Source organism: Spea bombifrons, chromosome 4, assembly GCF_027358695.1.
Source record: "Spea bombifrons isolate aSpeBom1 chromosome 4, aSpeBom1.2.pri, whole genome shotgun sequence".
Lineage (NCBI taxonomy): Eukaryota > Metazoa > Chordata > Amphibia > Anura > Pelobatidae > Spea > Spea bombifrons.
Window position 1 is genome coordinate 3,897,307 of NC_071090.1, and position 11,948 is coordinate 3,909,254.

At 43.6% G+C, this 11,948-nt stretch overlaps 1 protein-coding gene across 2 annotated transcripts; it reads left to right on the top strand.

Annotated features, from left to right (window-relative positions):
• The first annotated feature begins 1,959 nt into the window (after positions 1-1,959).
• SLC25A18 (solute carrier family 25 member 18) lies at positions 1,960-11,211 on the top strand. Of its 2 annotated transcripts, none has more exons than XM_053464697.1 (10): positions 1,960-2,263; positions 6,385-6,476; positions 6,659-6,781; positions 7,899-7,954; positions 8,939-9,029; positions 9,635-9,753; positions 10,047-10,206; positions 10,433-10,587; positions 10,693-10,768; positions 11,023-11,211. In XM_053464697.1, the coding sequence occupies exons 2-10, from the start codon at positions 6,460-6,462 to the stop codon at positions 11,162-11,164; spliced, it is 939 nt and encodes a 312-aa protein (XP_053320672.1). In that variant the 5' UTR covers positions 1,960-2,263; positions 6,385-6,459; the 3' UTR covers positions 11,165-11,211. The 2 variants fall into 2 exon arrangements, with proteins under 2 accessions (XP_053320672.1, XP_053320673.1); XM_053464698.1 differs by lacking the exon at positions 1,960-2,263 and adding an exon at positions 6,034-6,072.
• The last annotated feature ends 737 nt before the right edge of the window (positions 11,212-11,948 follow it).

Genomic DNA, 11,948 nt, shown 5'->3' on the forward strand with positions numbered 1-11,948 from the left:
GTACGGCAACGAGAAACAAGTGGGTCGAGCGATCCGAGCAAGGATAGCCGACGGAACCGCAAGAAGAGAGGACCTGCGAGGGGGTTCCGGAGCATCATCTTTGAGTTCTGGAGAAAGAGAAACTCGCTGTAGTTTGGATATAAAAGAGTTAAGAATGTTCTGGGAAGTTAGAACTGAGCTGTGTTCTTGCAACTCATGAAAATAACAATATTTAATTGTATGTTTAACCTATAGCTCCAACATTGACATTCAGGTTGAAGAAAAGACTCAAAGTTTCGGCTGAGTGCCTGAAGGCGCCACAGTTTACAGAGACTAATGAGGCCTTGGGCTACCTCCACGCTCCCTGACACCCGACCGTACACATATACATTCCATACCTGCCAAGTCTCCCAGACATACAGGGACAGCCCCGAGCTACGATGCTTTGCCCCACGAATAACATGCTTCTGTTAACTAATAAGAGGATATGAAGCTTCGCTCTTCGCAATGTGTTAAATCTACACAATATATAAAGGTTTTTATCCCCTTCAGCACTGAAAGCGTTAACAATATCCTTCGGTGTGGTGTAAATATTGGAAGGCCTGGATTGTGTTAGAAGGATCCCTGCTTTATGTCTAAAAAGTAATTCTGGTGCAGTAAAAGCAGAGCAGTCGCCGTAGTAACCAGGGAATCATGTCTCCAGCACCCCCGTTTCCAGCATGCACTTCACTGCTAACATAGGGAAAAATATCTTTTTACCCCCCCCCCGACACTGACTGATCACCCTAGGGAGTTGCTGATTTCCCCTATAGGAGCCGGCCCTGCACTCTGTGTACCCAAACACACATCAGATCACATGACGGCAAATTGAAATCATGTGGGGGGGTTTTCAGGGTTTCTGTGACCACGAAAACGTATATCCAGCCATCGGCCGCAACTACGACATCGGGAGGCCATTGGCCTTAAAGTGCCGGAGCCGCGCCGTTATTTCCAGTCCAGCCCTGACGAGATGTATCATGCGCCAGAAGATGTGCCACTGGGGGGGTCAAACGCAAAATGCGAAAATTGTTTTCAAGGGGGGCACAATGGAAATTTAAAGGGACCACTCAGTATAAATGTGTATATGATGGCCGGAGTGTCCCTTTAATGGTATCGTTAATTTTGTACATTAATAGATTTTAAAATTATTGTTAATTTTGTGTAATAGTAAATTTAGTGTTGTTGTTCATTTCGTATATTAATAGAATTAATTTGTTAATTTTGTATATTAATCAAGTTAATGTTTTTGTTAATATTGTATATTAATAGAACTAATGTTTTTGTAACTTTTCTATATTAAGTAAATGTGATTGTTGATTTTGTATATTAATCGAGTTAATGTTTTTGTTAATTTTCTATATTAATAAAGTAAATGTTATTGTTAATTTAGTATATTAATAGAAATAATGTTTTTGTAAATTTTCTATATTAAGTCAATGTGATTGTTAATTTTCTATATTAATAAAGTAAATGTTATTGTTAATTTTGTATATTAATAGAATTAATGTTTTTGTTCATTTTCTATATTAAGTAAATGTGATTGTTGATTTTGTATATTAATAGAGTTATTTTTTTGTTAGTTTTGTTAGTTTTGTGTTCTTTACTAATTGTAGTAGTGCTGACTTTGCATTTTCCTTCTATGACCTCCTTCTTAAAGTTCATTCATATAAAATATAGAAAATCTACTTTTATTCAATGAAAAAAAATCCATAACATTTCGCCGTGAGTATTTCATCAAGAACGCAAAAAAATAAACTTATTTTATACTTAAAAAGTCGCATTATGGTGTCTCCCCGGCGGTTTGCCAACACGTATCCCTGGGGAAGCACGGAGGACTAACGCTAAACCTGTTTTAAGTCAACAACATGCAATTTGAGGGCAGAGTTGTGTGTTAGACGCCTCTCCTCCTCCTCTTTCTTCCTGTCCCTCCCAAATACCAAGCCCTGCGTTGAGGGGAATCCTACATCAAAAGAGAGGACCGGGGACGGTTAATCTATAGGGAAGCTCCTGGGTGAATGCTATAGGTTCCCATACCTGCCAGCCACCTATAGAATTCGATTCTTGGTTTGGAATATCGCTTTATTACCCTAAAGATTTCGGGCAACTTTTTCCAGCTCAAGGAAAACCGAGGCAGAGGAAATTCCTGTTTTCTGCCCCAAAATCTTCCATTCCCGTTACTAATAGCGCCGCGGTGTTTGGTCGCTGGATCGAGAAGAGAAGATTGTCCTTGATAATCTGTGGAAAGGTAAGAGATATTTAGTAAAATATAATAATGCCTGGTTGCCATGGTAACTGCTCCGCATCTAAAAAGGATTATATCCATAGATGATCCCATTGAGGAGATGTAACTACATCGAAGGGGTAGTAGATAAGTGGTACGGCCTCCCAGCAGAAGTGGTAATACAGGAATTTTAAACATGCACGGGATAGACATACGGCTCCTGAATCTAAGACGAGACCAACGACTGATTAAGGTTTGAGTCTTTACAGCAGGAGAAACGGACGGACTAGACGGGGGGCCGAATGGGGCCGATCTGCCGGCTGATTCTAGGTTTTTTTTATATTTTATGGAATCTATTTCTCAAACTAGAGAAAAGCAAACTGGAGTAAAAACTCTCCAGTGTAGCACTCCTTAGCACATCCCTCTGTAGATTTGGTGAGTATTTAGGGTCTTCGGGGGTCTTTGGGTAGTAAAGTTCCTCAGTACGGAACGAAAGCACATTTCATGAGGATTAAAGAGATAGGAATGTCGTAGCCTAAAACTATTCGCAGGAACGCGTTCTTCCCGTCTTTTGGGTCCAAATGTAACCATTGGCTCCAAATCCCAACAGAGAAATGGGTCCGGTTCCCTGGTGTTTGGCTTCTTGTTCCGTTACATTATTTCTTTTCACGACGTTTATCAGAAGCTTCTGTGTCGTTTAATAAACTGGATACAAAGTTGCGTGTGAGCTGATTATTTAAATTCAGCCGGAGTTCGTTATATATATAAAAAAAAAGGATTCTGGTGCTGATTAAATATGATCGCCATAGCAACCAATGCTTCTATAGATTGTAGCATTCCATTGGGTCGCCATGGCGATAAAACCAAACCACTTTTCAAACTTTGCAACAGAAAAACGTTTTATACAAACCCACTCCGAAAACATGTCAAAAAAAGCGGGTTATCGGTATCTTCATAGAGACAAAATTGCAGAAAACGGGCTCTTTTTAACCGTTTAGTTCATGTTCATTTTTTTTTTTCTTAATTTCCTTCCTAATAAACGGTTCTCCGTGAAAGATAACCCCTTCTAGAAAGCACAAAAGTCTTAACGCCACAGAGGAACGCCTAACGCAATCGCAAACAGGAAATATTTAGAATGCGGCATTAGAGCGTCAGCTCTGCTGCCAACAAGACCAATAAACAGTATAAAACGTAACCTATGCATTATATAATGCATAGTGTATTATAATTTAAATTGATAGCACTCTTTTTTTTTTGTACATGCGCGGCTACGGAATATATTATCATTATTGTGTTATTTTACACAGAATTAGTACACATACTCTAAGTAAACATTCGATTTTTTGCATTGTTATGTCTTCATAAGAAAAGGGGTTCATTTGAGGCCAGCGCACGCAGGATGAGAGGCTTGCCCAGGTGTGTTATATTGTGTATTGTGTTTGTGTTGTCGTTGTGGATTATTGCCAAGGGAAGATTTAAAACAACATACAATACGTCTCGGCGGAATTTAACCCCCCCCCCGAGTGAAAACGCTTCCTTTTAAAGCTAATTAACAAACAAAAAAAAAGGAAAAATGAGACAAACGATAGCCGAATGATAATAAACAATAATTATTTAAATAAAAAATAAGAAAAAAAGTTGAGGGGTGGAATGAGTTGACCCCTGCGGTCGTTAAAGGGTTAAAATCCTTGTGCGTATTACCCTATTAAGAACCCCCTTTTGAGGCATTACAAAGGCCTCGGGCCTGGCCTATATTTGGGCCGAGGTTCCTGCCAAGTAATTTCCATGGAGATGGGCACAATGTCCCCATAGCAAAGCTTGGTGGGGGGGTGGGGTACGGCCCTTCTCTCCCTGAAAAAATGGGGGGGGGGGGGCCGTTATGGAGAATTTAGTAATAGACGAGATACCCCAAAATAACTTTAAACACCAAAAATGCTTAAATTTTGAAAAGAGTTTCAAGTATTTTCCTTAAAGGACTTCGCTGTAGAATCAGATCGGCCCCATCCGGCCCCCGTCTAGTCTGCCCGTTTCTCCTGCTGTAAAGACTCAAACCTTAATCAGCCGTTGGTCTCGTCTTAGATTCAGGAGCCGTATGTCTGTCCCATGCATGTTTAATCCCCTCACTGTATTACCCTCTACCACTTTTACTGGGATGCCGTTCCACTTATCCACCACTCTCTCAGTAAAATAAAACTTCCTTACATTCCATCTAAGCCTCTGGCCCCCTAGTTTTAGATAGAGTTGTAGATTTTTTTATTTTTCTCCTCTTTAACACATCCCCACCTCTCCTTATCTGATTGCAAACTGAGCCGGGAGAGCCCTGGGGAGGGGGATGGGAAGCATGTGAGCTCTTGTGCAACATGAATAAAATAAATACTTTACAAGAGGAGCCCAGCGGAGCCGCCTGTAACCTGCATGACTGACTTTCTTCGAGGGACACAGATGTGAGGCTGGAGCTTCTAAACATTAGTGGAGTTCCATTTATTACACAAAAAAAGAAATACTAGGTCAGGTTTACCCGGCATCCATGGGCATTAATAGCACATACCCCCCAAATGCCCCTGTTTAGTTTCGTCAGTACCTCTTTAGGCCTAAAATCCATGATGTCCCTCTTTCCTCCCCTGATCCCCTCTTTCTTCCAATGATGCCCCTCTTTTCCCCCCTGATCCCAGCTTTCCTCTCCTGATGTCATCTTTCTTCTCCTGATGCCCTCTTTCCTCCCCTGATCCCCTCTTTCTTCCAATGATGCCCCTCTTTTCTCCCCTGATCCCATCTTTCCTCTCCTGTCATCTTTCTTCTCCTGATGCCCTCTTTCCTCCCCTGATGATCCTCTTCCCTCCCCTGATCCCCACTTTCCTCTCTTGATGCCCTTCTTTCTTCGACTGATGCCCCTCTTTCCTCCCTGATCTTTTCTTTCCTCCCCTGATCCTCTCATTCCTCTCCTGACCCCCTCTTTCCTCCCCTGATGCCCTTCTTTCCCTCCCTGATGCCCTTCTTTCCTCCACTGCCCCTCTTTCCTCCTCTGATGCCCTTCTTTCCTACTCTGATCCCCTATTTCCTCCCCTGATGCCCCTCTTTCCTTCTCTGATGCCCTTCTTTCCTCCCCTGATGCCCTTCTTTCCTCCACTGCCCCTTTTTCCTCCTCTGATCCCCTCTTTCCTCCCCTGGGTAAATAAAACCCATTATTCTTCTAAAATGTGTAAATAATTACCGATAGGCCACAAAGAAGTCCGGCTCGGAATATGGCCCAGATTTATGGACGCTAGGTTTGGGGTATAAGCAATGGAGGGATGAGTATATAAAATCATGGCGGGGGGGGTCACCGCATAGGGCTGCCCTTCATACGTCCGTTAAATGGGACATTACGCAACGCAGGGAATTTCATCAAAGAAAAGGTGTCCGTGGACCCCCCCTGACCTGTCACGGGGGGCTGGTGATCACGCGGCGAATTTCCAGCGTCACATGCGACTTACTCAATGTTTTTGGCCGACGATAAATCGCGCGGTGCGAGCGGGGCCGGCCAAAGAGCCAAAGAAGGACCCCGGATCTGCTGAAGATAAAAGGGCTCGGACTGTTCAAACACGACACGGACTTTGTGATGGCAAATATCACGTCCCCGAGTCCCCGTCACCCGTCCGGAACCAGGGGAAAGAAGCTCTAAGCAGAGGATCGGTGACCCTGGATCCACAGGGGGCTGCGGAGAGACCACCGACGCGGAAACTCGGAGCGAACAGAGGCAGAGGGGTCCCTTAATAATAGAACCCGAGACACATCATTCAGAATAATACCTGGCCGTCGTATTTATTGTAGGATCCTGGAATTTGGGGAGGACGGTGAGTAACATGTGGGGGGGTTAGAAAAGGGGCCGAGATTCTAGATTGTAAGCTCTCGCGAGCCGGGCTCTCTACACCTAATGTATCACTTCATCTGTCGGTTGTAGTCTAGTCGGACCCTTTGAACGTAGGGACTGTAGGAAGCGCTGCGGGAATTGTTGGCGCCATATAAATAATAATAAAGATAATAATAATATTAATAATAATAATTGTTGTGTCCTGTTTTCCGATTCGCTGGGGGTAGAAGTTGGGGGGGTATGTAAGGGAATGTTTTATTAAATGCGATAATGGTTGTTATTTATTTATTTTTAGTGACCGCTTCGGAGCAGAGACCCCCCCTTCATCTTCTGACCCCAGATCATCGTCCGCGGCTCGCGGGACGCAACCATGCCTGAGAAAATCAGGTAAAGGGGATTCGAGGGGTTAATGAAAAGAATAACGGGACTTGCAAAGTAAGAGGGGCTTTAGAATGTGGAGGGATTTGGAGAAATAGGAGGGTCTCGTAATGAGTATGAAATAAAATTGCCTTTATTGGGTAAAAAAAAAGGGTTATTTTTTTTTTTTTGTATCAAACTTATGTTTTCAGCTTGCCGGCCAAATTAATTAATGGCGGAGTGGCTGGGCTGGTGGGGGTCACCTGTGTCTTCCCTATCGACCTCGCGAAGACCAGGCTACAGAACCAGCAGGGACGGAGTATCTACACCGGGATGTAAGTGTGGGGGGTAAATAGCTAAGGGGGGGTTAAAGGGGCAAATGCATATTGGGGGGGTTCTGCTGAATTACAGAAAATGTAAAGGGACTTGGAGCGTTCGTCGAGTGATAGAGAAACGAGGTGTGTGGGAATGGATGCTTATATGTGGAGGGGACTGCTGTGGCGTCCTTGTCTTGTAGGAGAACACGATGTTTTTGAGTCTAAGGGAGGGACAGAAATTTTATGGAGGTGAATCACTCTGTTGGCACAAATATTGAATTATCGCTCATGCCCACGATCTGTCTCTACGGCTTCGAGCGAGTTGGCCCTTACTTCTATGTCTTCTTAGATGCAGAGGTTTGTTTTACTGAGAGGGTGGTAGGTAGGTGGAACAGCTTCCCAGCAGAAATGGAATTTAAACATGTGTCATATGTATCCATGCCACCAATCAGTGGCAGGAAAGTGCTCCCAACGTCAAAGAATATCGCCTTTTTATTCATCTTCCACTTTTTTGCCCCATTATCAGTAGAGAAAACTTGTGCCACCCCCCCCCTCTCCCTGCCGGCAGAAGATGCGATCCGCCGGCTGGCATGGATCCCGCTCCCCTCCCCCGCCTCGTCTACCGCCTCCCTGCCCTGACTCACTTTCCTTGTTTGTACAGAAAACTTTTTTAACCGCATCCAAAATGTTGCGAAAAGCTTTTGTTATTACGTTACTTTTAAAGAGGCAGTCCGCGCATGTACCCTACTCTCAGCTTCCAAAACTCTTCTCGATTGCCATTTTTGCCAAAAATAATAACATGCATGTTTCCCCACCCCCCATCCTGCTATTTGGCATGCAGGAGATGTGCGTGGCTGAGTATCCTCTGCCAAGTGGGTCTTCCGGGGTGGGCATGCGCAGAAACGGCTCCCATTGAGTTCTTTTAATGAGGTCTATGGAGGCTGTGATGAGCCGCCGCTGCCTCTATGGTGTAAATGGGCTGGTTTGGGGTGAACAAAGATCTCCCTTGTAACCGGCCCATTGAGCAGCGAGACACCGGGGGGGGGCGGTCTGAATGCCCCCAGGTTTTGCACCCCCTGGGTCTGCCGCCCCAGGCAGGATACCTCACTGACCGTCTCACTCTTTCTGTAACCAGGTTTGATTGCTTGATAAAGACCATTCGCTCCGAAGGATTTTTCGGCATGTACCGAGGTAAATTGTCATCATTTTAATCATTCAAAACGGGGCCACCAAGTTTCTTTTTATTACTAGTAACAGAGTCAAGCCTTTGCCCCCCCATAATATAATGTTTTCAGGCAGCTGCATATCAGCCGTTTGTATGATTCTCGCTCTGTTATCTGATCCCCATCTACTAAACACCGCCACTCCTTATCATACTGCCTGCGGTGAACAATAGAATGCCTCAGACCTAATCACCCATCAGGACTCTCTGACTAATTAAAGTCTATGGAGGAACGGACTTCATTAGCATTGCCATAAAGCATCAGCTCAGTGTGGTGTTTGAGCCGCGAAAGTCACGCAAAATATCACATGACTGACAGCAAAGGCGGCTCCAGGTCTGCAGATAAAGGGGGTTTATTGGAACAAAATGAGATAAAACCAGGTTTTTGGGGGTAATAATTACTGTATGCAGCTTTGGGGTTTACAGTCAATCTTATCGCCTCCATAAATCAATGTATTTTTAAAGGAAATTGATATGTTTTTGTCTCCAACCCAACAACTATAAAAATCCAAGTGTATAACAACATTATATAAGATATATATTCTGTTGATCTAGGATCCTTCCATGGGGGCAGCCATATTGTCTCTGTAAGGCCCCGCCCATAAGTGCCCAGTCCTACCCGGAAATATTCTAAGCTAATCTCCATATAGGCTGAATCCCGACACACCCTGTTCCTAGAATATTTAATTTATTGCATTTAATAGCTTAAGATATTAACCCTTTATGCCAATGCTTTGCTCTTACTAAATTTGTCTTTCTTTGTCTTTCTTTCTTTCTTTTTTTTTTTATAGTTTTTTCCTTTGTATGTACGCTTACTACTGCAAAACTGATGATATATATATATTTTAACATATATATATATATATATATATATATATATATATATATAAATCTGGCTATTTTACAAACCTGTGTGGCATGAATATTAACCCTATGTTGTTCACGTCTTGCAGGGGCAGCTGTCAATCTTACCCTCGTCACCCCTGAGAAAGCCATCAAACTGGCAGCAAATGATTTCTTCCGGAACAGGCTGACTCAGGACGGGTACGTAAAGTGTGAAAAAAAATAAAATAATAAAAAGCGTAAAAAACTACGGTATTAATCAAAAAGTGGTGTCGCTGAGAGATACGGGAACTTCAGTCCTATGGGTTATAAAAGCCTTAGGAAGGTCTCATGGCTGTAGTTGCCATCTGGAATTTTATTCTAAAAACATGTAATTGTGGATTTTTAAATGTAGAGCACAATTTCAATAAATATATACTTTCAAAGGGTATGTTCTCATTTTTTTATTATTATTGTTATTATTATATTATTATTATTATTATTATTATGGTATAAATTAGCCTTTCTCTCTCTGTAATACATATGAATTGTTTATACAAAAAGGCAATCGTTGAATTTGATCACTATGATAACAGAAGAAAAGATCATGAGGTCATTTTATTCCTGCTGAAAACAAAATACGTCTTTTTACAGCAGTGCCATAAAGAAAGGCTGAAAAGTCAGAAATAGGGCATAGAAAAACAGGGAGGTAACATTTTATAGATTCTTTAATTAAACAAATTTGTGACGTAACATTTTTTGTTACCTAATTGCGGCTTTGATATTTTCTTCATGATATATATATATATACCCTGCTGTGGTTGTAGGAAGGAGCTCACCTTGGTCAGGGAGATGCTGGCCGGGTGCGGGGCCGGGACCTGCCAGGTGATCGTGACGTCCCCCATGGAGATGCTGAAGATCCAGCTGCAGGACGCTGGGCGTTTAGGTAATTTGCATAACTAATTATTTCTGGACATAGTTCCAAGCAGCCCTTTTAATGGATGAGTCACCTAGAACCGGACCCGGACTGGCCATGGGGCACGCTGGGCCAACGCGGCTCACCTGGGCCTTTGCTGCCTCTTGAGACTGGTGGGCGACCTGCAGGCAACCAGGCGTATCATATCATAAGGCCGCTGGCCTTAAAGTGCCACAGCATGTTCCAGCGTAGAACCAGAACAGGCTCGAGAACCCTTTAGAACCTCACACAGTGATCTAAAGTCTGAATCTTCTCCCTTCCAGCCACGCAGAAGGCCATATCTGTGGATGGAGCTACAGCAGTCCCCCACCAAACCGCTGCCACCGCCACACAGAAGCCCTCCGCTCTGCTCATCACCAAGGAGCTCCTACGTACCCAGGGCATCTCTGGGGTATACAAGGGCCTCGGGGCCACGCTGCTCAGGTAAGAATAATAACTGGGAATTGTCAGGGTTTGGGTTTTTTTACCCAGATTCAGTCATATTCTACCCTGATTTCATGAAATCTCAGTGTTCCAATTGGCGGTGCTTTTCTCCCTGCCATATCTCAGCTGGAATCCCTGCATGACCACAGGTGACTTTGGTAAACTTAACGGTTTACTTTTGGGTTTGTTTGTAATTGAAGCCTTATTTCTTTTTTTTTTTTTTTAGGGACGTCCCGTTCTCGATCATCTATTTTCCGCTTTTTGCGAACGTCAACAAGCTGGGAGTACGGTCGTCTCAAGAAAAAGCTCCTTTCTACCACTCATTCCTGGCCGGTTGCTTTGCGGGGTCTGTGGCTGCCGTCGCCGTGACGCCACTTGACGGTAGGGAATATTTATTATTTTTTCTGTTTTTTTGTAGGCCTCCGATCCCCCCCCAAATCAGTCCATTTAGTAGTGACTTTACTGTCCGTTCTCCCTTCTCGTTAGTTCTGAAGACGCGGATTCAGACCCTGAAGAAGGGCATCGGAGAGGAGACCTACAATGGAATCACGGACTGTGCCAGGTACCGACGACGGTCCCTTTACACAAATCCAATCTCAAATTTAGGCTAGGAGCCCCCCCACCAAGCCTGACCCACTCTGACTACAGCCCTCTCTGCTGTCCGTCAGGCTATGATGTCATATCTAAGCACTCTGACTCAAAAAGGACATGTATATAGTAACTGATCCAGTTAGCGGGGAGCCTCTCTGGACCCGATAATCAGTATTTTAATAAAAACACTTTGTAACCAGCATTTCTTTTTTTTATTATTTACAGGAAGATTTGGGTTAACGAGGGTCCCTCGGCATTCATGAAGGGGGCTGTCTGCAGAGCGCTGGTCATCGCGCCTCTCTTTGGGATCGCTCAGGTGGTATATTTTATCGGCATCGGCGAATATATCCTTGGATATTTCAACTAAATTCCAGGCAAATCCACACAAAAAAAGGATTTCCACGCGAAAAATAAGAGAGGAGAAGAATTATCGGAACGTGGAACTCAAATTCGAGGGAAAAACAGTGGATTTTGGTTGCACGGAGCACCTTAAACTTAAAGAAGGCCAAGTTCTATATAGGAGGCGTATCTTTGGTGCTGAAAATCTGAATTTTAGGTATTTGCACAGCAGGGTGGCTCTCCGGTGATTACATCACAGCGTCGTAGATGTGATGTCAAATTATTTGGTAGCGATCAGACCCTGTCACGCAGAACGCCATGCGCACTTTAGAGGGTCGGATAACCATTCTGTATTTTAGAAACCCCTGAGTAGGTCTAAAATCAGATTATAAGGTGTTTCGCACCATAAATACACTTTTTTAACTTTATATTTAGTTTTAAGTTGGATTTCCCCCTCTTCAGTAGCAGCGTTTCCAAGATATTGATTAAAGCCACCGCTTTTCCACAAAAAACATAGAATTCTCTGCAGGAAAACCAACTTTTTTTTCACTGAATGGGATGCTGCTGTCCCCTAGTGGCCATAATAGTAACTGACCCAACGTGTCAATTATGGCCGCCGTCCGCAATGTATTTTAATTTGGCGCTGTTACAGCATAGACATTACAGTTTAACCCTTTGTAGGCCATCAAGGTGTATAGCGCTTCTTATAGTAGGCTGTCAAGGAGTTTAAAAGATATCAGCAGGGGTTGGCCCTAGGACTTTTTTCTGGTTCTTGCAGACCCCTAGGCTCGCTATCCCGCCAGCACGTCCGT

Bases quoted from the DNA above. Each gene is read 5' to 3' on its own strand.
- SLC25A18 (XM_053464697.1), top strand. The intron at 6,782-7,898 runs GTAAGTGTGGGG...TTCTGTAACCAG, and splicing joins CGGAGTATCTACACCGGGAT to GTTTGATTGCTTGATAAAGA. The intron at 10,588-10,692 runs GTAGGGAATATT...CCTTCTCGTTAG, and splicing joins CGCCGTGACGCCACTTGACG to TTCTGAAGACGCGGATTCAG.